This window comes from Bos grunniens, chromosome 17 (assembly GCF_055505025.1).
Source record: "Bos grunniens cultivar Pamir isolate PY7600 chromosome 17, Bosgru_T2T1.0, whole genome shotgun sequence".
In the NCBI taxonomy this organism is placed as follows: domain Eukaryota; kingdom Metazoa; phylum Chordata; class Mammalia; order Artiodactyla; family Bovidae; genus Bos; species Bos grunniens.
Window position 1 is genome coordinate 9,997,880 of NC_141181.1, and position 27,995 is coordinate 10,025,874.

Genomic DNA, 27,995 nt, shown 5'->3' on the forward strand with positions numbered 1-27,995 from the left:
TTATTATTTCACCTAGCAAAATGTTTTCAATAAAAATATATTTTCTACGATGAAAGAGAACTCCTCAAGACCTGAGCAGCACTTCCTGACAACTAACGAGTTGCCATCCTCTGCATTTGGGTGGTTGTCATGGTACCCCCCTTTTTTAAAAGACTTTTTTGATGTGGACCATGTTTTTAAGTCTTTATTGGACTTGCTACAATATTGCTTCTGTTTTATGTTTTGTTTTTTTTGGCCCCAAATCATGTGGGATCATAGCTCCCTGACCAGGGATCGAACCCACACCCCTAGCACTGGAAAACAAAGTGTTAACCACGGGGCCGCCAGGGAAGTCCTGGTGCTCTTCACATATGAGGAACTTGGAGATCACTCTCTGCTCACTTGTGATGCTGCTCCCAATAGTCTAGACCAGAGGCAGACTCAGATGTCCTCAGCGGCGGGTAGATAAGGAGTGTCAGTAGCCAGGTAAAGGAACAAATGGGACCCACGGGCGAACCAAAGACCCCGTGCCTTGCAGAAGCCTACAGGTCCCACGTGCTGTGAACTGTGTTGGCCAAACTCATCTGGCCAGGCTGAGAGTCTGGCCTTAGTTTTAAAGGTCTGTTATATTTAGTAATGTGGCAGAAGCACCCCTTTGGCTCCCTGGGTGGGAAGGGGGCACTGGGGAGAGGGAACAGGGAGAGCAGACGAGCCTGCCTGGCATGCAGTCATCTACGTGGCTTGACTTTGTACGAGTCCTCAGAATTCCTCAGCGTACTTGCGCTTCGCAGCCTGCCTCCCTCTGTAGCTGGGTCGCTTCCTGCTTATGCTTCAGAATCTGTTGCATACCTGTGCTTGGAGTCTGAAGGCCTCTGTCCCTCCTGTGGGTGTGATGGACTGCCCGTTCCGCCCCGCAGGCTTTGCGTGCGTGGTTCCGTCTGTTTGATCACCCCTTCATCCTCCCTGTCTCTGATCTGTGCCAGCTGGCTTCTTCCTGGGCTTCAGTTCTCAGATGAGAGGTGGCTGCCTCTGGGAGGCTTCCCTGACTCCTGGGTGTCTTGTCACACTGAGCTCACCCCATGACAGATCTGAAAGTGGCCTGTGTATGTCTTCCCACTGTAACCTGAAGAGTACAGATGCACCTGGTTTCATCTTTTATTTCTATAAGTAACGCAGTATCTAGTGCATTGGTTGGATGGCATCACCGACTCCGTGGACATGAGTTTGAGCAAGCTCCGGAGTTGGTGATGGACAGGGAAGCCTGGCGTGCTGCAGTCCATGGGGTCGCAAAGAGTTGGACACGACTGAGCGACAGAACAACCACCACCTAGTGCTTTGCAGGAGAATAAATTAATAGGCTGAAAACTCAGACGCCAGGGTCTCCTCACAGTCATGTGTAGTTTTTGAACGTGTGTCTTAGATCTTGGAAAATGCAATATTTAAAAATTTAACTGTGGTAGAAAAACGGGAGCTGATTATCTTGAATAGGGTCTCAGCAGTGCACTGTCATTCAGTACTTCATGGTGATCATTTGATGCAGTTGATATCTGTTACTATCTTTCAATTGTTCTCACACTTTGGATGGCTTTCTTCAGTTCCTTTTCTATGTTGGTTTCTCCTTTGTCTAGCAAAATCACGTTTTTGTTGCCAGCGTTAGAAGATTTTCTCCAATTGCTCACATTCTTACAAATGATATTAAGAAACTAACTCCCTTTTGACTTACAGGATCAGTCCAGTGGTAAAATTCAGCTGAGGGGAAACATTGGTTTGGCTTAGGGAAACAAAGGTAAATCTTGAGTGTCATTTCCACCTGTGACTAGGTAGCCCTTGCTGCTGAGAGGCTTTTTAAATGAATCGCAGTTGCCTTTCTCTCATCTTGACCCATGTACTGGGCATACCAAGTTCAGTTCAGTTCAGTTCAGTTCAGTCACTCAGTCGTGTTCGACTCCTTGCGACCCCATGAATTGCAGCACGCCAGGCCTCCCTGTCCATCACCAACTCCGGGAGTTCACTGAGACTCAAGTCCATCGAGTCAGTGATGCCATCCAGCCATCTCATCCTTTGTCGTCCCCTTCTCCTCCTGCCCCCAATCCCTCCCAGCATCAGAGTCTTTTTCTGATGAGTCAACTCTTCGCATGAGGTGGCCAAAGTACTGGAGTTTCAGCTTTAGCGTCATTCCTTCCAGAGAAATCCCGGGGCTGATCTCCTTCAGAATAGACTGGTTGGATCTCCTTGCAGTCCAATCTTCTCCAACACCACCAAGAGAGGATGCCTAACAGTTGATACTTTTGCAAATAGCGTTTGTAATTTTAAACGGAAGTATAAAATAATGCTAGCAGTAATTATCGTGATCAGTTAGGGAAAGGAAAATATATTCAATGGTGTCCTCAGATGGTCTCATTTAAATATTAGTCAAAAAATGACACTGAGGTTTCTCATTTGGGATCCTCAGAGTGTATCTCAATTTCTCCTTGTGGTATCTTGTAGAGATGGAATAAACTGTCAGAATCCATATCTAAACTGCTGTCACCTTACTATCAAGAATATTTAAATGAATGATAGTAATACTTTTGGACATTCATTTGGAAATAGTTTTAGCATGTATGTTGCTTTTTTCTTGACAGGAAAATTCACATTGCTATTACTCATCTATGAGAAATAATTTTAGCATCACAAAAGAAACATGGCACACTATTCTACTCTATAAAATGCATCGACTTCACACGTTGGTATTCTTCACTTGATTTTTTTAATGCCATGTATTTTCTTTTGTAATTGAATTTTTAAATGTAAATGATTTTGATTTCTACATAAAAAAGCAACAAGAAAAAACTTTCTTATTTTGTTTTTGGGCAGTGCTCCAACTTATAAAGTTATTGAAGTGCTGCAGAATGTAAATTCACTTAGTTGGACTAATAAGTTCATAAAATTGTGTCACACTTCATTATAATCTCTTTACCAAAGTGGAAAAACCTTTAGGTTTATAAATTCCAGCTGTTTTTAATTTTGTATTTTGATTTTGATTTTAACATTCATGGATACAAGTACTGCTGAGAATTTTAATTATGACACTCGTAGGGTGAGGTGACCTTAAAAGAAATTGAAATGTTATTCAAATTCTAGGATTATCCAAATGAGATATATGTGAGGAACACCTCCAAGTTCATTCTTTTTTTGTGTTGGATTTCTAATTTAGGCATACATTCTGAATCTCTAAATTATTGTTGGTATTTTATAGTCCTACTGGGTTTTGGCAGTATTTCTTAAATAATTAAATTGTCTGATTGGGAAGTGAAAGTATTCTTCCTGGAATTGGATGTTGTTTTCAAAATATTACAATTAGGTTGTCATAATTCTCATTTGATAAATTATATTTTACTATATTCAGTAAGATTCATTAAAGTTCATAGTTCAGTGACATATATTATAAATATAAAGATAAGGATGTTAATGGTACAGATATAAAATATCAGAATCAAGGGATAAGATAAAAAAAGAAATCCTTTTACTTTCTCCCTTTTAAGGGCTTCTCTTGTGGCTCAGCTGGTAAAGAATCCACCTGCAATGACGGAGACCTGGGTTCAGTCCTGGGTTGGGAAGATCCCCTGGAGAAGGGAAAGGCTACCCACTCCAGTATTATGGCCTGGAGAATTCCATGGACTCTATAGTCCATGGGGTTTCAAGGAGTCTGACATGACTGAGCGACTTTCACTTCACTTGTGACGGCTAAGCTTTCCAAAGGTAGAAACTTCAGAATAACTATTGGAGACTTCATTATAACCCACAAAGAATTGAGAGCTGTAGATGAGTCTCATTAATCTTAAATGTTCGTATGTTAAATTGGTAATAACTAGGATGATCGTAGGTCCCAGTTTGCCTGGAATAGTTTTGAATTAAGCCTGTTTTCCTGGTGTAATTTTTAACAGCATCTCCTTTCACGTTCAGTAGTGTTTGGATAATAAATGATATGGTTATTCTATGTACGATGCATTGTAATTGTGACTATGAGTGTCTGTGTACCACACTTCCCCCAAATAATTTCATTTTCTTAAATGCTCAAAACAATGAAATATGAGTATTATTGTTGTTGTTTAGTTGCTAAGTCATGTCTGACTCTTTGCAACCCCATGGACTATAGCCTGCCTTGCTCCTCTGTCCATGGGATTTCCCAAGCAAGAATACTGGAGTGGGTTGCCATTTCCTCCTCTAGTGGATCTTCCCAACCAAGGGATAGAACCCACATCTCCTGCTTGGCAGGCAAATTCTTTACCACTGAGTCACCTCAGAAGCCCATGAGTGTTATTACTCATAGTAGAATCTTTTTTTTTTTTTAAACTTTACATAATTGTATTAGTTTTGCCAAATAAAAGAATCTTATACATTTTATTTATGGTGTTTCCTAAACCTTCAAATAAAAGTCTTCTGAAATTTTATTTTTAATCTACAGAATATCTTTCGTGAGTTGTGTGTTAACAACATATGTCCAAAGTGACTTGTCCTCACACTACTAAGATTAATAAGTTATCTTTTCACCTATATGAAAAGCCAATAGGATTTCATTAGACAAACCAATCATTGTTTTTTGGTTGAGACTGGAAATTTGAAAGTGAGAGCACAGATGCCAATTTCTAGAATGGATACTAACACAGAACTGTTTGCATAGAAATGACTGTTAGAAACCATTGTTTCCTAGGTGGTAAGTTACCTCATCCTTTACAACCTGAGTGGGGATGATGGTGGAGAAGTAATGGTAGCATTATATCAGACCTACTTTAGTGTATTCAGTTTTTTCCCGCTTCTTGAGAAGTGAGAAAGATAAAATTATATTCTGCTCTTCGCGAGAGAACCTAAGATGGGGGTGTGGGAACCCTGGTCTAGCTTTACAACACAGGAGTCAATTCACACCTCTTGTTTGCCCACTGCTACTGGCCATGACCATCTGCCAACAGAGAAGTTACATAGAAAAGGGAGAAATGTGTATTTCTTCCTCATAACTTGGCCAGGAGGAAATATATCAGTAAAGACAGAGGAAGGAAAACATAGCTGTAGTCGTAGTCTCAAAGTGTAATTGCTGATAAATTCTGTTTTTATACAGAATTTTATACAGTTGGTAAAGAATCTGCCTGCACTGCAGGAGACCCCGGTTCGATTCCTGGGTCGGGAAGATCCGGTGGAGAAGGGATAGGCTACCCACTCCAGGATTCTTGGGCTTCCCTTGTGGTTCAGCTGGTAAAGAATCTCCCTGCAATGCGGGAGACCTGGGTTCGATCCCTGGGTTGGGAATATCCCCTGGAGAAGGGAAAGGCTACCCACTCCAGTATTCTGGCCTGGAGAATTCCATGGACTGTATAGTCCATGGGGTCGCAAAGAGTCAGACATGACTGAGCGGCTTTCATCATCATCATCATCATCAGTATTTCAAGAAGAGGAAAACAGGCAGGGTTCTAAAGCATAACTAAGCTGTTATGCCAACCATCATGCAAGTCGAACTTTTTCTCAACAACAAAAAAAAATACTCAAAAATTTTTTCTCAAAAATAAAAAATTTTAAAAATTAAAAAAAAAAAAGCAAAAAAATTTCTCTTGTTTGAAATTAGATCATTGTTCTGGTGATTGTACAACTGTAAAAACTAAATGAAAATCAGTGAACTGTGTACTTACAGTGGAGAATTCTATGGATATCAATTGTACCTCAATAAAGCAGTTAAAAGTGAAAAAAAATCCAATTTCAGAACGGTTTCATTGTGTCTTAAAAAATCCACTGAACCATTCTGCTCTTAATTACTCATATTTTAAAATAAATGTTTTTTAACTTCATTATGGAGAATTTTTTTAAATATACAAAGGTAGATAAAATAGTGTAATGAACCACCAGATTCAACCATTATCTGTATATTCCCTTTGTTGCCTTTCTGGATTATTTTAAAGCATGTCCTGGTGTCCATAAGTTCTTCAACTTGTATCTTTAAGAGATAGGATTCTTTTAAACATAGAACTAAAATTTAATTGTCACTTAAACTGTGAAATGTAATTATCACTAAAAGAACAGTCATTGAAAATTTCCTTAGTTTTTTCTTGGCAAGGAGGAAATAATTTTTTTTTTTTTAATAATTGTTGAAATCAAGAATCAAACAAGCTACACAGATTTTAACATCCTGAACAGCATTTAACTAGGATTTTAGCAGCTGCTGCTGCTAAGTCACTTCAGTCGTGTCCGACTCTGTGCGACCCCATAGACAGCAGCCCACTAGGCTCCCTCGTCCCTGGGATTCTCCAGGCAAGAACACTGGAGTGGGTTGCCATTTCCTTCTCCAATGCAGGAAAGTGAAAAGTGAAAATGAAGTCGCTCAGTCATGTCCGACTCTTCACGACCCCATAGACTGCAGTGTACCAGGCTCCTCCGTCCAAGGGATTTTCCAGGCAAGAGTACTGGAGTGGGTTGCCATTGCCTTCTCCAAGGATTTTAGAAGCTAGGAGCTATAATTTTAAATGTGATTTAGGAACCACACTAAAGGTCTTGCACATATTTTCATCATTTCGTAAAACAGCAGATGTAGTTTAGCCTAAATATCCTGTGAAAATATTTTCATGTAGAGCAGATCTGTCCAACTTGTTTTAAAAGTCATTATAACGTCACCTTCCTAAAATCTAATGTGGAGAGACTATACATATTGATACAGTGTATTCAGTGTGCAGATGATTCACCATATATGACAGAAACCAAGCTTGCATATGGAGGTTGCTTCTGGTGGCTTGCTTGTGGATGGTGGTCAGCCTCATCATTATTGAGTGAATATGGGTCATTTATTTCAAGTGATTTGTCAGTATGTTATTTTATCCTCATAATAAATGAATATTTATTGGTTGTTGTAGCAAGTGTTGTTTACTTTGGGGATGGGGAGGGGGCAAAAAAGCTGAGTTCAGAAAGTTTTAATTAGTCGTACAAAATCATTATTAGTTGTTTACCTAGGCCTAGAATCTAGGTTTTTCTTGCCATAGAGAATTATGTTTCTTAGAACATGGTCATTCCAGTCGCCACTTCAAGGCACTGTGCTTCTAACTGAATACTGTCTAATACCTGAGATGATTAATTTGTCTAGGAATTGGAATTCTTACCAAGGGGTGAAAATCAGCTTGACAAATAGGTTCTAAGATCTTTTACATGGTCCTAAAAATAAAAATGTGTCTTATTTTTAAGCATGTACGCAAGACCACCCCTGTGCCTGCCCATTTACGAATTTCACATCTTAGAATTTTTATTTTGAGTTTATATTGCAAGAGCTTATTTTCAGTAACTGATATTTAAATGTTGAAAATTCGCTGAGCACATCTTTCTCATTCTTTAGCTTTTGCTAAACGTTACTGCGATCCTAGGAACCACCTGGTCTGTTGAATTTAGGACTAAGACTTACAGCATAATTATATTCTCACATTTTTCCTGTGGAACTTGTGCTCACTGCTGTCCCAGCCTACTGCGTGGTTAGGACTGAGCAGGCAAGCTTAAGTGAAATGCAGGAAGAAAGTCCTTAACTGAGGCAAAAGTATTGGATATTAAGTAGTATATTCTATTATTTAGAATGCTTTTGGCTGTAATTAATTTTCAGAAATCCAACACACACAGACTTCGATAATGCAAAATATTACTTGCTCACATTCTTGCAAATTCAGAGGGAAGGCATCAGGATTGGTTAGTAGAGAGTAACAAGATCGGGATCCATGTTGTCATCCTCCCTTCATTCTGCCCACTAAGTGAGGGGAGTGAAGTCTCTCAGTCGTGTCCGATTCTTTGCAACCCCATGGACTGTAGCCCACCAGGCTCCTCCATCCATGGGATTCTCCAGGCAAGAATACTGGATTGGGTTGCCATTTCCTTCTTCAGGGGATCCTCCCAACCCAGGGATTGAACCCTGGTCTCCCGCATTGCAAGCAGATGTTTAGTGCCTGTTTTACCCCCAGAAGCAACTGGAGCTGTGTGCTTTTCATTTCTGTACAAAGGGAGATAGAACTCATTAAGAAAATAAGTGCTTTGTTTTCCCCAAAGTCCTCAGCAAACCTTTGGCCTTAGAGTTGCACACTCAACTGGTGAGTCATTCTCGACATGGGAATTGGTATAACCTGTAGGATTAAGAATTTTCCTGGGGCTGAGATGGGAGTTGGATATCTTGAAGTACAAATCTGGGTGGGAAGGGGTGGAAAGGGGGCATATTTAGAAATAGAAAGGGGAAAGGAGATGCGGGAGGCCATGTGGGCAACAGTAGTGACCCCTACAAGGTCTTTTCAGTTTCAAACAGCTTATGGAAAAGTCCACTTTCTTCTGTTTGCTTCTTTTCTTCGAAGTATAGTTGATGCACGGTGTTAATTTTTGCTGTGTAGCAAAGTGCTTATATGTGTATATTCTTTTCCGTTATCCTAGGATATTGAGCATGGTTCCCTGTGCTGTACAGTAGGAGCTCACAGTTTATGCATGCTGTATATTAAAGTTTGCATCTGCTAACCCCAACCTTCCAGTCCATGCCTCTCAACACCCTCCCCCTGGCAAGCCCCAGTCTGTTCTGTGTGTCCTTGATTCTGTTCTGTTTCATTGATAGGTTCATTTGTGGCGTATTTTAAGTTCCGCAGATAAGTGATATCGTATGGTATTTATCTTGCTCTTTTTGACTTACTTCCCCTAGTATAATGATCTCTAGTTGCTCTTCTAACTGTTTAAGTTGGGACCTGTGGCCAGGGGTCACCCTGGTGATTTCCCTTTGGTGTCTTTTCTCTTTGCTGTAGCAGATCGTAGGACGGGGAGACCTGGGTAGGATAGGAGTGTCTGTGACCTGTCACAGCACGCATTTATGAGTGGAGAATGTCAATAGTCTCTAACCAGGCTTCATCCCTTTCTGCCAGGAGAGCCACAGGCCAGATAGCATTTCTTTCTTTAGAATCAGGTTCTTGGGATGCCCTCCAGTCCCAGAACTGGCGTGTATACGGGTCTCTAATCTAACTTAATTTGGTCTACTTTCAGCAAAAGGCTGAGAGGTGGATTCTCAGCCTAGACTTTGTCTCTTTGTCAGGAGTCTGTTTTCATGGAGTCTGGACCACATGTTTCTCTTAGTACTCAGATCTTTCACTGCAATTGTTCATCTCTTCTGTGCTTGCCAACCCTTTTATTGGTGTTACGCAGAGGTTTGGACTATGTCCTTGCCTTTCTCTCCTGCCAGCAGTCTGGCTGCAATGGAAAGATTCTGTTTCTCTGAATGCTGTTATTATATAGGCTTGAATATAAGGTTTCTTAAGCTGTATATTTACAATGTGTATAGCTGACCCATTTTTTTAAAAATAGGTATTTAGATTTCAGTAACTCTGCAGACTTAAAACTTTCTTCTGCTTTACTGTCTTTTCATAAAAAATCGGGGCCTCATCAAAATTTTGAACTCTGTTCATCAAAAGACACCATTAAGAAAATGCAAAGGAAATAGAGGTTGAAGAAAATATTTACAACATACATATTACACATCTGACAAAGGGCTTGTTTATATAAGATATATGTATATTTTTAAGAAAAAAATGTTTAAATGCAAAAATTAATTGCAACTTTGCATATTATAGCAAAATGTTGGAAACAACCTACATGTCCATACATAGGCTGCTGCTGCTGCTAAGTCGCGTCAGTTGTGTCCGACTCTGTGCGACCCCATAGACGGCAGCCCACCAGGCTCCCTCGTCCCTGGGATTCTCCAGGCAAGAACACTGGAGTGGGTTGCCATTTCCTTCTCCAGTGCAGGAAATTGAAAAGTGAAAGGGAAGTCACTCAGTTGTGTCTGACTCTTAGTGACCCCATGGACTGCAGCCCGCCAGGCTCCTCCGTCCATGGGATTTTCCAGGCAAGAGTATTGGAATGGGGTGCCATTGCCTTCTCTGCCATACATAGGAGAGTAGCTAAATCAGTCATGGTATATCATCAATACAGTGGAGTATTATACAGTTTCATGAGAGAATGAGAAAGACCTCAGAATTGACATGGAGGATATTTTGATGAGTGGAAAAAGCAGGGTACAAAAGTTCATCTATGTAATGCTACTGTTTATTTGAGAAAAATGAAAATACAAGATTTAATATAAAAGTATCTGCATATTTGTACTGGAAGCATAAACCAGAAACTAATGAAAGTGGTTGCAAATAAGGGATGAACTCTAGACTGTTGGATCGGAACAGAAAATAGTATGAACTCATGATTTTTAATCTTTATACAGATATATTTGTCTTTTTTATATACACATACATGATGCTATCTTGCTCTATCTCCTGAGAAGCCCCAAAGCAATGACACCAGTAGCAGTGAGCACACCATCCAGATCTTGATTCTAATAAATACCATTCTCCCACAAAAAGGGTCAGAATCTTTGGAGGAATGGTTGAAATTAGGCTGGGGTCAAAGCACACAAGATAATCCTGGAACACTGTGTGGCACCAAGAAGTAAGTGAAGTGAAGTGAAAGTCACTCAGCCTGTCCCACTCTTTGTGACCCCGTGGACTATACAGTCCATGGAATTCTCCAGGCCAAAGTAGTGGAGTGGGTAGCCTTTCCGCTCTCCAGGGGATCTTCCCAACCCAGGGATCAAACCCAGGTCTCTCGCATTGCAGCAGGATTCTTTACCAGCTGAGCTACTAAGAAGTAAGGAAGTCTTTAAAAAAATATGATGCTGTTGGTGTTCAGTTGCTCAGTCATGTCCAACTCTTTGCAACCCCTGTCCTTCACCATCTCCTGGAGTTTGCTTAAACTCATGTCCATTGAGTTGGTGATGCCATCCAACCATCTCATCCTTGTTGTCCCCTTGTCCTCCTGCTTTCAATCTTTCCCTGCATCAGGGCCTTTTCTAATGAGTCAACTCTTTGCATCAGGTGGCCAAAGTATTGGAGCTTCAGCATTAGTCCTTCCCAGTGAATATTCAGGACTGATTTCCTTTAGGATTGACTGGTTTGATTTCCTTACTGTTCAAGAGACTCTCAAGAGTCTTCTCCAGAACCATGGTTTGAAGGGATCCAAAAAAAAAAATAAAAGTGACGGGAGCATGTCAAAAACACACAAGAGCCAATTTGAAGGAGCTCCCGGTGGCAAATTATTACAGACTTGAGCAAAAAATGACTGATAGTAATGGGTTATAACCCATGGCATAAGTAAAATATCCATGTTCATATATACTATATGGAAATAAGGTGAAATAAATAATTCTTCTTGACAGTAAAATTCCATTAATTTATGTAGAAGAAAGGAGGGAAATAGAGAATCACCACTATTACTGCCGACACTGCTGCTGTTGCTGCTGCTAAGTCACTTCAGTCGTGTCCAACTCCTTGCACCCCATGGACTGTAGCCCACCAGGCTCCTCTGTCCATGGGGATTCTCCAGGCAAGAATACTGGAGTCAGTTGCCATACCCTCCTCCAAAGGATCTTCCCAACCCAGAGATCAAACCCACATCTATTATGTCTCCTGCATTGGCAAGCAGGTTCTTTACCACTAGCACCACCTGGAAGCTGACACTGCGGTAATAATTATTGCAAGTTAAAGATGCTAAATTAGTGGATGAAGCTATAAAAAGCAGGATACAGTGGTCCATCAGTATCTGCAGGAGATTGCTTCCAGGACCCCCCTACAGATCATGGCATCTGGTCCCATCGCTTCATGGCAAATAGATGGGGAAACAGTGGCTGACTTTATTTTTCTGGGCTCCAAAATCACTGCAGATGGTGATTGCAGCCATGAAATTAAAAGACGCTTACTCCTTGGAAGGAAAGTTATGACCAATCTAGATAGCATATTCAAAAGCAGAGACATTACTTTGTCAACAAAGGTCTGTCTAGTCAAGGCTATGGTTTTGCCAGTAGTTATGTATGGATGTGAGAGTTGGACTGTGAAGAAAGCTGAGTGCAGAAGAATTGATGCTTTTGAACTGTGGTGTTGGAGAAGACTCTTGAGAGTCCCTTGGACTGCAAGGAGATCCAACCAGTCCATCCTAAAGGAGACCAGTCCTGGGTGATCATTGGAAGGACTGATGCTGAGGCTGAAACTCCAATACTTTGGCCACCTGATGTGAAGAGCTGACTCATTTGAAAAGACCCTGATGCTGGGGAAGATTGGGGGCAGGAGGAGAAGGGGACGACAGAAGGTGAGATGGCTGGATGGCATCATCAACTCGATGGACGTGAGTTTGAGTGAACTCCGGGAGTTGGTGATGGACAGGGAGGCCTGGCGTGCTGCGGTTCATGGGGTCGCAAAGAGTCGGACACGACTGAGCAGCTGAACTGAACTGATGTACATTCTCCTCTGTGCTTTAAATCACCTCTGCTGCTGTTGCTGCTGCTAAGTCTCTTCAGTCGTTTCTAGATTACTTCGAATACCTGACAATATAAACAGTTGTAAATTCACTGTAAATACTATGTAAATAATTGCTAACATATGGAAAATTCAAGTTTTGCTTTTTGGAGCTTTCTGAATTTTTTTTTCCCCAAGTATTTTTGATTTATGGCTAGTTGAATCCGTAGATGTAGAGTCCGTGGGTATGGAGGGCCAACTGCATTTTTTTTCAACATTTTTATAAGTCTGAAAGCATTTCCAAATTAAAAGTTAAAAATACTAGCAGAAAGACCTGAACACACCCCCCACCAAAGATGCTGGCCAATAAACACATGAAAAGATGTTAACATCATTAACAGTCAGAGAAATACAAATTGCAAATTAAGACCTTAAGTCACTATTTTATGCCTAGAAGATTTGATGATAAAGATGGACATCATCACGTGTCATCAAGGGCATGTATTAGCTGGAACCCTTGTGATTCAGATGGTAAAGAATCTGCCTGCAATGCAGGAGACCAGGGTTCAATCTCTGGGTCAGGAAGATCCCCTGGAGAAAGGAATGGCAACCGACTCCAGTATTCTTGCGTGGAGAATTTCATGGAGAGGAGCTTGGTGGGCTGTAGTCCATGGGGTCACAAACAGTTGGACACGACTGAGTAAGTAACACTTTCACTTTCACTTTTCATATTTGCTGGTGGGAATATAAAATAGTATAACTGTTTTAGAAAGCAGTGTTTTAGATTCCTATAAAATTTACGTGTACCCTATGCCTACCATATTAATTCAAAGCAATGAAGACACATATACACACAAATATGTGCATCAATATTGACAGCATTTTTGTTCATAATATGATAGACTATGTATGTTCATGTAATGAACTACTACTCAGCAGTGAGAAAGAATGAACTAGTGATACATACAACACTGTGGGTGAATCTGAACAGTTTATGTTGAGGAAGTCAGACACAAAAGAATATTAACTGTGCAGTTCCATTTACATGAAATTCAAAAAAGGCAAAAACCCAGCTATGGTGATTGAAATCAGAATTGTTACTGTCCAGTGGTAGGTGGGGATTGGCTGGAAGAGGGTGCAGAGGAATTTTCTGGGATAATGAAAATATTCTGTATCTGATTTTATGGGTGTATGTTTTTACCCAAATTTATTAACTTGTACAGTCAATTTTAGCTCAGTTAAACCCAAAGCACAGAATGAAACAAAATGCCTGATGTTGAATAAGCTCTTAAGTGAAATTTGCAAGGAATGATAACTTAAGCAAGAATGGCATGTATAAAACTGGAACCTTAAGTTAATATTCATGTAGGTAAAGCTTTCAGTAACTATTCTGTGCTAGATACTGTAGGAAATTTTATTCTATATTATTTTTATTAGATATATCTTAGAAAAGCATAAAGACAGTATATCTAAATTTTATTCATCTATTTTACATTATGGATTGCAAACATCTGAAAATATTCTCACTTCAGTAAACTTCTGTATAAAGCTAGGACATTTATTAGTAAGTCAAAAACAATCCATTTTGAAAGAGGTAAAATGGCCCAATGAATAATAGACTAGAATGCCAGATGTCTGAGTTCGGCTTAAGGAAGAGTATAAGAATGTTAGGTTAAAATCTTTCAGATGAGTCTGCTGTTAAATTCTTTGCATCCACTTTATTTCCTCAGGAGGTTGATTTTTGTTAATAAAAATGTTTTTCATGTTATTTCAGTGGCATTTTTCTGGAACTGAGTCAATCTGTTAATAGTATAGAAGTGATATTGAAATTCTCTTTTCAGAAGAGCTCTAATTATTTCAAAATTAGTCAAGTTTTAATATTCACAAATTACATGTAATTCATTAGGAGCTGATGGGAATGAATATTTTCTAAATGAATATTTGTGTCAGTTTCAGCAGAGAAAAAAATTAAAACTCCTACAGAATTCATAAAATTATTATGTATAAACTTTGGAAAACAAAGTTCTGGAGATGAGGGAGTTTATATTTTTCTATTTTTTGAGGCATGATTTGATGTTTCATAATGAATTGTATTTGCAAACATTAACTCATATTTTCTAATATGTAGATGAATAAGCTTTGCTAGAAACTCACATAGCATTTGTATAGACTGCTGTTTTATTGATCATTCAGCAGAAGGTGTCTGTCAGCTGCCAAGCTTCAGTGCGTTTCCTGTCATCCACCAGAACCCTATGTATTTGGTGATAGAATTTTCTAGAATCTTGTGTTAGCTGGGGTAGTGGGTTAAGCTTGGATTCCAGTTAGAAGAGAAGCCCTTCATGGGAGAGAAAATCAATCGATGTTTTGTCAACAACATACTATATATCATCATATTTTCTTGTCTTCCCAGTGAAGATTGAAGGTTCCAATTTTAAACATGACATTCTTACTCAAGTTATAATTCCTTAATATTTAATTCCTAGTAATATGTTCCTCTTTGTTCATCAGTTTTGCCTTGATTCAGCAGAGGGAGGAAAAATTTGATTAAAATGGAAATGAGATGCTGGAACCTCAACTCTAGGAGGTTTTGTTGTTGTTGTTGTTTTTTTTTTTTTCTGCAGGTAACTTTACTCAGATGAGAGGGAAATAAATGAATTTCCTTCCTTTAGCCAGGTCCTCCCACTTATTTTATCTCTTTTACTCCTCATAACAATCCTTTTAAGTATTATTACCATTTTTAAATGAGGACATTGAAGTTGTTACTTCCAGAAGCTTCAGTTTTCAAATAAATGGCAGAGCTGGGGACTGACCCATTCTGTTCACCTCCCAAACCGAAGTAGTTTCCCGCATGCCGCATTATGGCTTGACGTGTGGAGTATGCTGACATCTGAAAAGTGTGATAACACTTAAAATGTTCTCCAGCTATGGAATATAAATACAGAGTTTTTGCTGCTGCATATGCTCTTCTCTAGTTGCAGTGAGCAGGGCTCCTCCCTGCTTGCAGTGTATGGGCTTCTCACTGCAGAGGCTCCTCTTGTTGCAGAGCACAGACCCTGGAGCACACGCTCAGGAGCTGTTGTGCAGGGGCTTAGTGCTCCACACCACATGGGATCTTCCCAGACCAGGGATCAACCCTGTGTCTCCTGCATCGGCAGATGGATTCTCATCCACTGAGCCATCAGGGGAGGCCCCAATCATAAACTTCTTGACTACAACAGTTCGTTATATTGATTGCAAGATAACCTACTTCTTGAGTATAGGCTCTTTCAGGCTGTCTCTGCTAGTTCCCTCTTTTTCTTCTACTTTTTTGGGGGAGAGTTCCATTCTTTCCCCAGTACATATTCCTCCCACCTAACTTGAGGTTCTGACTCTGTGGTCTTACCCTTTTTTCACTTAATCCCTTTGGTAAATCCAGTCAGTGTATGTTTATAAAACTATTTCTCTCTGCATTTTCAGTTCTCAGTTATGTTTTTTTAAGTTCATGTGCTTGTAGAATTTTCCTATGCCTATATTTCTCAGATGGTTATGATATATCTAAGTTGCTAATATATATATAAGCATAAGCTATAGATGTAAGCATCTTATGTATATCTTATACATTTGTTGTTGCTCAGCCACTAAGTCGTATCCGACTCTTTGTGACCCCATGGACTGAAGCATGCCAGACTTCCCTATCTGATACATTGGGTTGACCAAAGAGTTCATTCAGGTTTTTCATAGCATCTTATGGAAAGATGCTTAAGCATCTTATATAAGAGGAAATTTTAACTTCTGAACTCTCCTGCAAAAGTGGCAGTTTTTTTCCAAATCCACATTACTATTAATGATAACACCATTATTATTCCAGACACCAAGGTTTATAACCTTGAAGTCATTTGGATTTGTCTCTTGCTTTTGTTCTTCTGATTTTGTTCTTCCTGTAAAATCAGTCTCCAAGTCTCACTTACTCTTCCTTCACAATGTCTCTGCTCTCCCTCCTCCGTTTATCCAGGTATTTCTCCTCCATCACTTGGCAGAGTCCACCCTGTCCCCAAACTAAGTGGACCACAGCTCAGCTAGTATTTCTCCAATGCTGATTCCTTTGAGCCTTCCTTCAATAAGAGCTTGCTGCTGCTGCTGCTAAGTCGCTTCAGTCGTGTCTGACTCTGTGAGACCCCATAGACGGCAGCCCACCAGGCTCCCCCGTCCCTGGGATTCTCCAGGCAAGAACACTGGAGTGGGTTGCCAGTTCCTTCTCCAGTGCATGAAAGTGAAAAGTGAAAGTGAAGTCGCTCAGTCCTGTCCGACTCTTAGTGACCCATGGACTGCAGCCCACCAGGCTCCTCTATCATAGCTCAATAACAGTCTGACTTTGCTCCTAAACCAGATTCTACCTTAGTCAGCTACCAGATATTTATTGAAAGCCTGCCAAGCACTGTGGGGAATACACAGATTTACGTAATACACAGGCCATGTCCTCGAGGAGTCTTATGGTCTAGTTGGAGAATTAAAACAGATGTGTGAAAACGACATTAACAGCTACATGGGAGGGTTTACTGAGGACCAAAGTAGGGGCTTCCTTACGAGGCTTAAGCTGAGCCCTGGAGAATAAGAGCAAGCAAGGGAGTTACAGAGGCAAGGAAGTGGGGATGCATTTGAGACTGGGGCAAGAGAATCAGTAGAAATTGCAAGGGGGTGTAAGGACTGTTAGGAGCTGAATGCACAGCTCTGGAACATTGCCTCAGGGGAGTCTTGGTGTAGCGTGGAGTGCATGATCAGGTTAGACAGTGGGGCTGGAACCGGAATGCCTTTGGCTTCTCTCACCATTCAGTTTCTACTCCCTTTTTAATATGCTTTCTTAAGTCTTTCTAAAGAATTCCAGTTCACTTATTTTTGTTCCCTTTTACCCAGATGCCCATGTGAATCTGCTGTACATTTTTACCCCCTATAGCTTTTTTCTTCCTGCCTACCCACTTTCTTTTTCTTCCCCTCCCACATGTTGAGGTACAGTAAATCCCCTTTATATAAGGGACTTGAGCCTCTGTGGATTTTGTTTTCTGAGGGGAGTCCTGGAACCAGTCCCCTGTGGGTGTGTGTAGATCATGACACATCCAGTCTATTCTATGAACTCCAACGGTGTAATATGCTGTCTGAAATATCTTTATATTCCCATAGCATCCACAAAGCTGGTAGACACAAAGTACATGATCAGTAAACACTTACTTTAATGAATTGTGGCAAAGGAAATACCAAAACTTCTACCTGCTCTGCTTCTTCCTAGTGAGTGTTTGAAATGGCAAGCTATAAAATTATCTGAATTAAATTAAGGACTCTCAGTCAAACAGAGGGTAAGAGGGTATGTCCTGCATTTGAAATTGTACTGCTCTTTCTTATGTTTTCTTAATTTCCTAAATGCTGCCATTTGTCATGGAAAAGCAGTGCACTGGGAATTTTCAGTGTTTCAGTGGTCAGGAAATCAGAGTCTACCCTACTAGGTACATTGCTTCTCTTTCAACTATTACACTTAAAATTTTTTTTAATTATTGCCCCTTTTTTAGAGAAAGAGAGCAGAGCTGCTATTGAAGGTAATAAGATCTTTTGTCTTTTTGTGACTTTTAATTCCTTATTTTATTTTTTTAAGATTTTATTTGAGTATTGCTTTACAGTGTCATATTACTTTCTACTGTGCAGCTCAGGTAATAGGAATTTGTCCAGCTTCTTAGTAGCATTGGGTAACCAGAGTGAATTTCTTCCAGGTAAACATTGTGGGCTAAAGTGGCATCGGGGTTGATTGACTAAATCAACAAGCTTTTATGTACTTAGCACCTGACACCTTCCTAAGAAGTAAGAATCTATTGGGGAATTTTAATTGTTCATGCTCTCCTCATTGCTCATAACTACAAAGAATAGAAAATCTGTCACTTTAGATGATGTTTTATGGCACTTCATAAGATATGTCCTAATTCCAATGACATTTTGTTTCATTTCAAGACAATATAATGGTGTTCCACAGATTAAATAAAAAAAATCCTATTTGGTATCCTATTTGGTATCAGTGAGTTTTCTTTTGTATCAATAACAACAATGATAATAGTGAACACTTATTGATTGCCTACTTAATTAGTGATTGAGTAGTCAAGTAAGCTTCGTGATTGCCAAACACAGTTCTAGTTCTTTATATATTAATTCATTTAATCCTCACAAACATGTTCACATACATGCAAATCTGTAAGTTAGGTTACTATAATTATTCCATTTTAGAGTATAAGATTATAATACTATTTTTTTAAACATCAGAATATGATTTTTATTTCCATTTTCTTCCACTCTCTTAGGCAGTTTTATTTTTTTTTAATTTTTTTTTAAACTTTACAATATTGTATTGATTTTGCCAAATATCGAAATGAATCCACCACAGGTATACATGTGTTCCCCATCCTGAACCCTCCTCCCTCCTCCCTCCCCTTACCCTCCCTCTGGGTCGTCCCAGTGCACCAGCCCCAAGCATCCAGTATCGTGCATCGAACCTGGACTGGTGACTCGTTTCAAACATGATATTATACATGTTTCAATGCCATTCTCCCGAATCTTCCCACCCTCTCCCTCTCCCACAGAGTCCACAAGACTGTTCTATACATCAGAGTCTCTTTTGCTGTCTCATACACAGGGTTATTGTTACCAACTTTCTAAATTCCATATATATGTGTTAGTATACCGTATTGATGTTTTTCTTTCTGGCTTACTTCACTCTGTATAATAGGCTCCAGTTTCATCCAACTCATTAGAACTGATTCAAATGTTTTCTTTTTAATGGCTGAGTAATACTCCATTGTGTATATGTACCACAGCTTTCTTATCCATTCATCTGCTGATGGACATCTAGGTTGCTTCCATGTCCTGGCTATTATAAACAGTGCTGCGATGAACATTGGGGTACACGTGTCTCTTTCCCTTCTGGTTTCCTCAGTGTGTATGCCCAGCAGTGGGATTGCTGGATCATAAGGCAGTTCTATTTCCAGTTTTTTAAGGAATCTCCACACTGTTCTCCATAGTGGCTGTACTAGTTTGCATTCCCACCAACAGTGTAAGAGGGTTCCCTTTTCTCCACACCCTCTCCAGCATTTATTGCTTGTAGACTTCTGGATCGCAGCCACTCTGACTGGCGTGAAGACTGGCTGAATAGATATAAAAACAAGACCCCTTACGTATGTTGTCTACAAGAGACCCACCTCAAAACAGGGGACACATACAGACTGAAAGTGAAGGGCTGGAAAAAGATTTTCCATGCAAATAGGGACCAAAAGAAAGCAGGAGTAGCAATACTCATATCAGATAAAATAGACTTTAAAACAAAAGCTGTGAAAAGAGACAAAGACGCTCACTACATAATGATCAAAGGATCAATCCAAGAAGAAGATATAACAATTATAAATATATATACACCCAACACGGGAGCACCGCAGTATGTAAGACAAATGCTAACAAGTATGAAAGGAGAAATTAACAATAACACAATAATAGTGGGAGACTTCAATACCCCACTCACACCTATGGATAGATCAACTAAACAGAAAATTAACAAGGAAACACAAACTTTAAACGATACAATAGACCAGTTAGACCTAATTGATATCTATAGGACATTTCATCCCAAAACAATGAATTTCACCTTTTTCTCAAGCACACATGGAACCTTCTCCAGGATAGATCACATCCTGGGCCATAAATCTAGCCTTGGTAAATTCAAAAAAAACAGAAATCATTCCAAGCATCTTTTCTGACCACAATGCAGTAAGATTAGATCTCAATTACAGGAGAAAAACTATTAAAAATTCCAACATATGGAGGCTGAACAACACGCTGCCGAATAACCAACAAATCACAGAAGAAATCAAAAAAGAAATCAAAATTTGCATAGAAACGAATGAAAATGAAAACACAACAACCCAAAACCTGTGGGACACTGTAAAAGCAGTCCTAAGGGGAAAGTTCATAGCAATACAGGCATACCTCAAGAAACAAGAAAAAAGTCAAATAAATAACCTAACTCTATACCTAAAGCAACTAGAAAAGGAAGAAATGAAGAACCCCAGGGTTAGTAGAAGGAAAGAAATCTTAAAAATTAGAGCAGAAATAAATGCAAAAGAAACAAAGGAGACCATAGCAAAAATCAACAAAGCCAAAAGCTGGTTCTTTGAAAGGATAAATAAAATTGACAAACCATTAGCCAGACTCATCAAGAAACAAAGGGAGAAAAATCAAATCAATAAAATTAGAAATGAAAATGGAGAGATCACAACAGACAACACAGAAATACAAAGGATCATAAGAGACTACTATCAACAATTATATGCCAATAAAATGGACAACGTGGAAGAAATGGACAAATTCTTAGAAAAGTACAACTTTCCAAAACTCGACCAGGAAGAAATAGAAAACCTTAACAGACCCATCACAAGCATGGAAATTGAAACTGTAATCAAAAATCTTCCAGCAAACAAAAGCCCAGGTCCAGACGGCTTCACAGCTGAATTCTACCAAAAATTTAGAGAAGAGCTAACACCTGTCCTACTCAGACTCTTCCAGAAAATTGCAGAGGAAGGTAAACTTCCAAACTCATTCTATGAGGCCACCATCACCCTAATACCAAAACCCGACAAAGATCCCACAAAAAAACAAAACTACAGGCCAATATCACTGATGAACGTAGATGCAAAAATCCTTAACAAAATTCTAGCAATCAGAATCCAACAACACATTAAAAAGATCATATACCATGATCAAGTGGGCTTTATCCCAGGTATCAAGGATTCTTCAATATCTGCAAATCAATCAATGTAATACACCACATTAACAAATTGAAAAATAAAAACCATATGATTATCTCAATAGATGCAGAGAAAGCCTTTGACAAAATTCAACATCCATTTATGATAGAAACTCTCCAGAAAGCAGGAATAGAAGGAACATACCTCAACATAATAAAAGCTATATATGACAAACCCACAGCAAACATTATCCTCAATGGTGAAAAATTGAAAGCATTTCCTCTAAAGTCAGGAACAAGACAAGGGTGCCCACTTTCACCATTACTATTCAACATAGTTTTGGAAGTTTTGGCCACAGCAATCAGAGCAGAAAAAGAAATAAAAGGAATCCAAATTGGAAAAGAAGAAGTAAAACTCTCACTAATTGCAGATGACATGATCCTCTACATAGAAAACCCTAAAGACTCCACCAGAAAATTACTAGAACTAATCAGTGATTATAGTAAAGCTGCAGGATATAAAATCAACACACAGAAATCCCTTGCATTCCTATACACTAGTAATGAGAAAACAGAAAGAGAAATTAAGGAAACAATTCCATTCGCCATTGCAACGAAAAGAATAAAATACTTAGGAATATATCTACCTATGAGATGGATGAAACTGGAACCTATTATACAGAGTGAAATAAGCCAGGAAGAAAAACACCAGGGGGGAGGAGCCAAGATGGCGGAGGAGTAGGACGGGGAGAACACTTTCTCCCCCACAATCATCAAAAGAGCATTTAAACGTGGAGTCAATTCCACAAAACAACTTCTGAATGCAGGCAGAGGACATCAGACACCCAGAAAAGCAATCCAACTCTTCGAAAGGAGGTAGGAAAAAATATAAAAGACAAAAAAAGAGACAAAAGAGGGAGGGACGGAGTTCCGTCCTGGGAAGGGAGTCTTAAAAAGAGAGAAGTTTCCAAACACCAGAAACCTTCTCACTGCCGAATCTGTGCCGAGCTTTGGAAGCACAGAGGGCAACATAACAGGAAGAAAAAATAAACAATTAAAACTCGAAGATTGCGAGTCCTACGGTAACTCCCCCAGCGGAGAAGCAGCGCAGACGCCTGCACGTGCCATTAGCAAGCGGGGGCTGGACAGGGAGGCGCAGCGCGGGCTGCATTGCTTAGAGTAAGAATCTGGCCTGAATACCCTGAGCACTATCTGAGCGAAATAATTTGGGCTAGCAAACCAGACTGTGGGATATCTACCACGCGAAAAGCCAGCCCTAACCTAAGACCGCCAGGCCTGCGCACGGAACAAAGAATTGAACAGAGATAGCCAGCTGCAGACCTTCCCCCTCCGGTGACAGGCAGCCAGAGCCGGAAGGGGGCAATCGCAGCCCCAGAGAGACATTATCTATAAAACTGTAAGCAGGCTTCTTTGCTAACTAAAACTTTTTGGGGGTCTGGACGGTTAACATCTGCCTGAGAAGGTGCGCCGGTTTTACACCCAGATAACCGAGTGGCGGGGAGGCGATAAGTCGCAGCATTGGCGCTCGCCAAACACCTCATCACTTGAGCTGCTCGGACCTGGGAAGAGCACAAAACTCAGGCCCAACTGAGTCTGCGCCTCTGAGGACTACCCGAGTGCCTGAACCTGAGCGGCTTGGACCTGGGAGGTACATGCAACCCAGGGCCAGCCTCGGATTGTTCCCGGCGGAACAACCTAGAGCCCGAGCAGTGTGGGCAGGGAGGCTACACGCGCCGTGAGCGGGGGCAGACCCAGTGTGGCTGAGGCACTGCGAGCGCACGCCAGTGTCATTTGTTTGCAGCATCCCTCCCTCCCTCCCCACAGCGCGACTGAACAAAGAGAAGAAATACAGCTCCACCCATCAGAACACCGACACAAGCTTCCCTAACCAGGAAACCTTGACAAGCCACCTGTACAAACCCACACACAGTGAGGAAAAGCCACAATAAAGAGAACTCCACAAACTGCCAGAATACAGAAAGGACACCCCAAACTCAGCAATTTAAACAAGATGAAGAGACAGAGGAATAGCCAGCAGATAAAGGAACAGGATAAATGCCCACCAAACCAAACAAAAGAGGAAGAGATAGGGAATCTACCTGATAAAGAATTCCGAATAATGATAGTGAAATTGATCCAAAATCTTGAAATTAAAATGGAATCACAGATAAATAGCTTGGAGACAAGGATTGAGAAGATGCAAGAAAGGTTTAACAAGGACCTAGAAGAAATAAAAAAGAGTCAATATATAATGAATAATGCAATAAATGAAATTAAAAACACTCTGGAGGCAACAAATAGTAGAATAACAGAGGCAGAAGATAGGATTAGTGAATTAGAAGATAGAATGGTAGAAATAAATGAATCAGAGAGAATAAAAGAAAAACGAATGAAAAGAAATGAGGACAATCTCAGAGACCTCCAGGACAATATTAAACGCTACAACATTCGAATCATAGGGGTTCCAGAAGAAGAAGACAAAAAGAAAGACCATGAGAAAATACTTGAGGAGATAATAGTTGAAAACTTCCCTAAACTGGGGAAGGAAATAATCACCCAAGTCCAAGAAACCCAGAGAATCCCAAACAGGATAAACCCAAGGTGAAACACCCCAAGACACATAGTAATCAAATTAACAAAGATCAAACACAAAGAACAAATATTAAAAGCAGCAAGGGAAAAACAACAAATAACACACAAGGGAATTCCCATAAGGATAACAGCTGATCTTTCAATAGAAACTCTTCAAGCCAGAAGGGAATGGCAAGACATACTTAAAATGATGAAAGAAAATAACCTAAAGCCCAGATTATTGTACCCAGCAAGGATTTCATTTAAGTATGAAGGAGAAATCAAAAGCTTCTCAGACAAGCAAAAGCTGAGAGAATTCAGCACCACCAAACCAGCTCTCCAACAAATACTAAAGGATATTCTCTAGACAGGAAACACAAAAATGGTGTATAAATTCGAACCCCAAACAATAAAGTAAATGGCAACGGGATCATACTTATCAGTAATTACCTTAAACGTAAATGGGTTGAATGCCCCAACCAAAAGACAAAGACTGGCTGAATGGATACAAAAACAAGACCCCTACATATGTTGTCTACAGGAGACCCACCTCAAAACAGGGGACACATACAGACTGAAAGTGAAGGGCTGGAAAAAGATTTTCCATGCAAATAGGGACCAAAAGAAAGCAGGAGTAGCAATACTCATATCAGATAAAATAGACTTTAAAACAAAGGCTGTGAAAAGAGACAAAGAAGGTCACTACATAATGATCAAAGGATCAATCCAAGAAGAAGATATAACAATTATAAATATATATGCACCCAACACGGGAGCACCGCAGTATGTAAGACAAATGCTAACAAGTATGAAAGGAGAAATTAACAATAACACAATAATAGTGGGAGACTTCAATACCCCACTCACACCTATGGATAGATCAACTAAACAGAAAATTAACAAGGAAACACAAACTTTAAACGATACAATAGACCAGTTAGACCTAATTGATATCTATAGGACATTTCATCCCAAAACAATGAATTTCACCTTTTTCTCAAGCACACATGGAACCTTCTCCAGGATAGATCACATCCTGGGTCATAAAGCTAGCCTTGGTAAATTCAAAAAAATAGAAATCATTCCAAGCATCTTTTCTGACCACAATGCAGTAAGATTAGATCTCAATTACAGGAGAAAAACTATTAAAAATTCCAACATATGGAGGATGAACAACACCCTGCTGAATAACCAACAAATCACAGAAGAAATCAAAAAAGAAATCAAAATTTGCATAGAAACGAATGAAAATGAAAACACAACAACCCAAAACCTGTGGGACACAGTAAAAGCAGTCCTAAGGGGAAAGTTCATAGCAATACAGGCACACCTCAAGAAACAAAAAAAAAGTCAAATAAATAACCTAACTCTACACCTAAAGCAACTAGAAAAAGAAGAAGAACCCCAGGGTTAGTAGAAGGAAAGAAATCTTAAAAATTAGAGCAGAAGTAAATGCAAAAGAAACAAAGGAGACCATAGCAAAAATCAACAAAGCCAAAAGCTGGTTCTTTGAAAGGATAAATAAAATTGATAAACCATTAGCCAGACTCATCAAGAAACAAAGGGAGAAAAATCAAATCAATAAAATTAGAAACGAAAATGGAGAGATCACAACAGATAACACAGAAATACAAAGGATCATAAGAGACTACTATCAACAATTATATGCCAATAAAATGGACAACGAGGAAGAAATGGACAAATTCTTAGAAAAGTACAACTTTCCAAAACTCGACCAGGAAGAAATAGAAAACCGTAACAGACCCATCACAAGCACGGAAATTGAAACTGTAATCAAAAATCTTCCAGCAAACAAAAGCCCAGGTCCAGACGGCTTCACAGCTGAATTCTACCAAAAATTTAGAGAAGAGCTAATACCTATCCTGCTCAAACTCTTCCAGAAAATTGCAGAGGAAGGTAAACTTCCAAACTCATTCTATGAGGCCACCATCACCCTAATACCAAAACCCGACAAAGATCCCACAAAAAAACAAAACTACAGGCCAATATCACTGATGAACGTAGATGCAAAAATCCTTAACAAAATTCTAGCAATCAGAATCCAACAACACATTAAAAAGATCATATACCATGATCAAGTGGGCTTTATCCCAGGTATCAAGGATTCTTCAATATCTGCAAATCAATCAATGTAATACACCACATTAACAAATTGAAAAATAAAAACCATATGATTATCTCAATAGATGCAGAGAAAGCCTTTGACAAAATTCAACATCCATTTATGATAGAAACTCTCCAGAAAGCAGGAATAGAAGGAACATACCTCAACATAATAAAAGCTATATATGACAAACCCACAGCAAACATTATCCTCAATGGTGAAAAATTGAAAGCATTTCCTCTAAAGTCAGGAACAAGACAAGGGTGCCCACTTTCACCATTACTATTCAACATAGTTTTGGAAGTTTTGGCCACAGCAATCAGAGCAGAAAAAGAAATAAAAGGAATCCAAATTGGAAAAGAAGAAGTAAAACTCTCACTAATTGCAGATGACATGATCCTCTACATAGAAAACCCTAAAGACTCCACCAGAAAATTACTAGAACTAATCAGTGATTATAGTAAAGCTGCAGGATATAAAATCAACACACAGAAATCCCTTGCATTCCTATACACTAGTAATGAGAAAACAGAAAGAGAAATTAAGGAAACAATTCCATTCGCCATTGCAACGAAAAGAATAAAATACTTAGGAATATATCTACCTATGAGATGGATGAAACTGGAACCTATTATACAGAGTGAAATAAGCCAGGAAGAAAAACACCAGGGGGGAGGAGCCAAGATGGCGGAGGAGTAGGACGGGGAGAACACTTTCTCCCCCACAATCATCAAAAGAGCATTTAAACGTGGAGTCAATTCCACAAAACAACTTCTGAATGCAGGCAGAGGACATCAGACACCCAGAAAAGCAATCCAACTCTTCGAAAGGAGGTAGGAAAAAATATAAAAGACAAAAAAAGAGACAAAAGAGGGAGGGACGGAGTTCCGTCCTGGGAAGGGAGTCTTAAAAAGAGAGAAGTTTCCAAACACCAGAAACCTTCTCACTGCCGAATCTGTGCCGAGCTTTGGAAGCACAGAGGGCAACATAACAGGAAGAAAAAATAAACAATTAAAACTCGAAGATTGCGAGTCCTACGGTAACTCCCCCAGCGGAGAAGCAGCGCAGACGCCTGCACGTGCCATTAGCAAGCGGGGGCTGGACAGGGAGGCGCAGCGCGGGCTGCATTGCTTAGAGTAAGAATCTGGCCTGAATACCCTGAGCACTATCTGAGCGAAATAATTTGGGCTAGCAAACCAGACTGTGGGATATCTACCACGCGAAAAGCCAGCCCTAACCTAAGACCGCCAGGCCTGCGCACGGAACAAAGAATTGAACAGAGATAGCCAGCTGCAGACCTTCCCCCTCCGGTGACAGGCAGCCAGAGCCGGAAGGGGGCAATCGCAGCCCCAGAGAGACATTATCTATAAAACTGTAAGCAGGCTTCTTTGCTAACTAAAACTTTTTGGGGGTCTGGACGGTTAACATCTGCCTGAGAAGGTGCGCCGGTTTTACACCCAGATAACCGAGTGGCGGGGAGGCGATAAGTCGCAGCATTGGCGCTCGCCAAACACCTCATCACTTGAGCTGCTCGGACCTGGGAAGAGCACAAAACTCAGGCCCAACTGAGTCTGCGCCTCTGAGGACTACCCGAGTGCCTGAACCTGAGCGGCTTGGACCTGGGAGGTACATGCAACCCAGGGCCAGCCTCGGATTGTTCCCGGCGGAACAACCTAGAGCCCGAGCAGTGTGGGCAGGGAGGCTACACGCGCCGTGAGCGGGGGCAGACCCAGTGTGGCTGAGGCACTGCGAGCGCACGCCAGTGTCATTTGTTTGCAGCATCCCTCCCTCCCTCCCCACAGCGCGACTGAACAAAGAGAAGAAATACAGCTCCACCCATCAGAACACCGACACAAGCTTCCCTAACCAGGAAACCTTGACAAGCCACCTGTACAAACCCACACACAGTGAGGAAAAGCCACAATAAAGAGAACTCCACAAACTGCCAGAATACAGAAAGGACACCCCAAACTCAGCAATTTAAACAAGATGAAGAGACAGAGGAATAGCCAGCAGATAAAGGAACAGGATAAATGCCCACCAAACCAAACAAAAGAGGAAGAGATAGGGAATCTACCTGATAAAGAATTCCGAATAATGATAGTGAAATTGATCCAAAATCTTGAAATTAAAATGGAATCACAGATAAATAGCTTGGAGACAAGGATTGAGAAGATGCAAGAAAGGTTTAACAAGGACCTAGAAGAAATAAAAAAGAGTCAATATATAATGAATAATGCAATAAATGAAATTAAAA

The 27,995-nt window shown here is 40.2% G+C and overlaps 1 protein-coding gene across 28 annotated transcripts in view; it reads left to right on the forward strand.

The window, feature by feature from the left end:
* Positions 1-27,995, forward strand: part of NR3C2 (nuclear receptor subfamily 3 group C member 2) — a 457,363-nt gene that overhangs the window by 246,481 nt on the left and 182,887 nt on the right. For 2 of the 28 annotated variants that reach the window (XM_086346424.1, XM_086346428.1), the window contains one exon: positions 16,267-27,984. The exons of 25 other annotated variants lie outside the window; for them this stretch is intronic. In XM_086346424.1, coding sequence (XP_086202550.1) covers positions 16,267-16,334 — 68 coding nt within the window. In that variant the 3' untranslated portion in view covers positions 16,335-27,984. Of the gene's footprint in view, positions 1-3,503; positions 9,514-16,266; positions 27,985-27,995 lie in introns of those variants that run through there. One more of the 28 variants, XM_086346427.1, reaches the window with a different exon arrangement.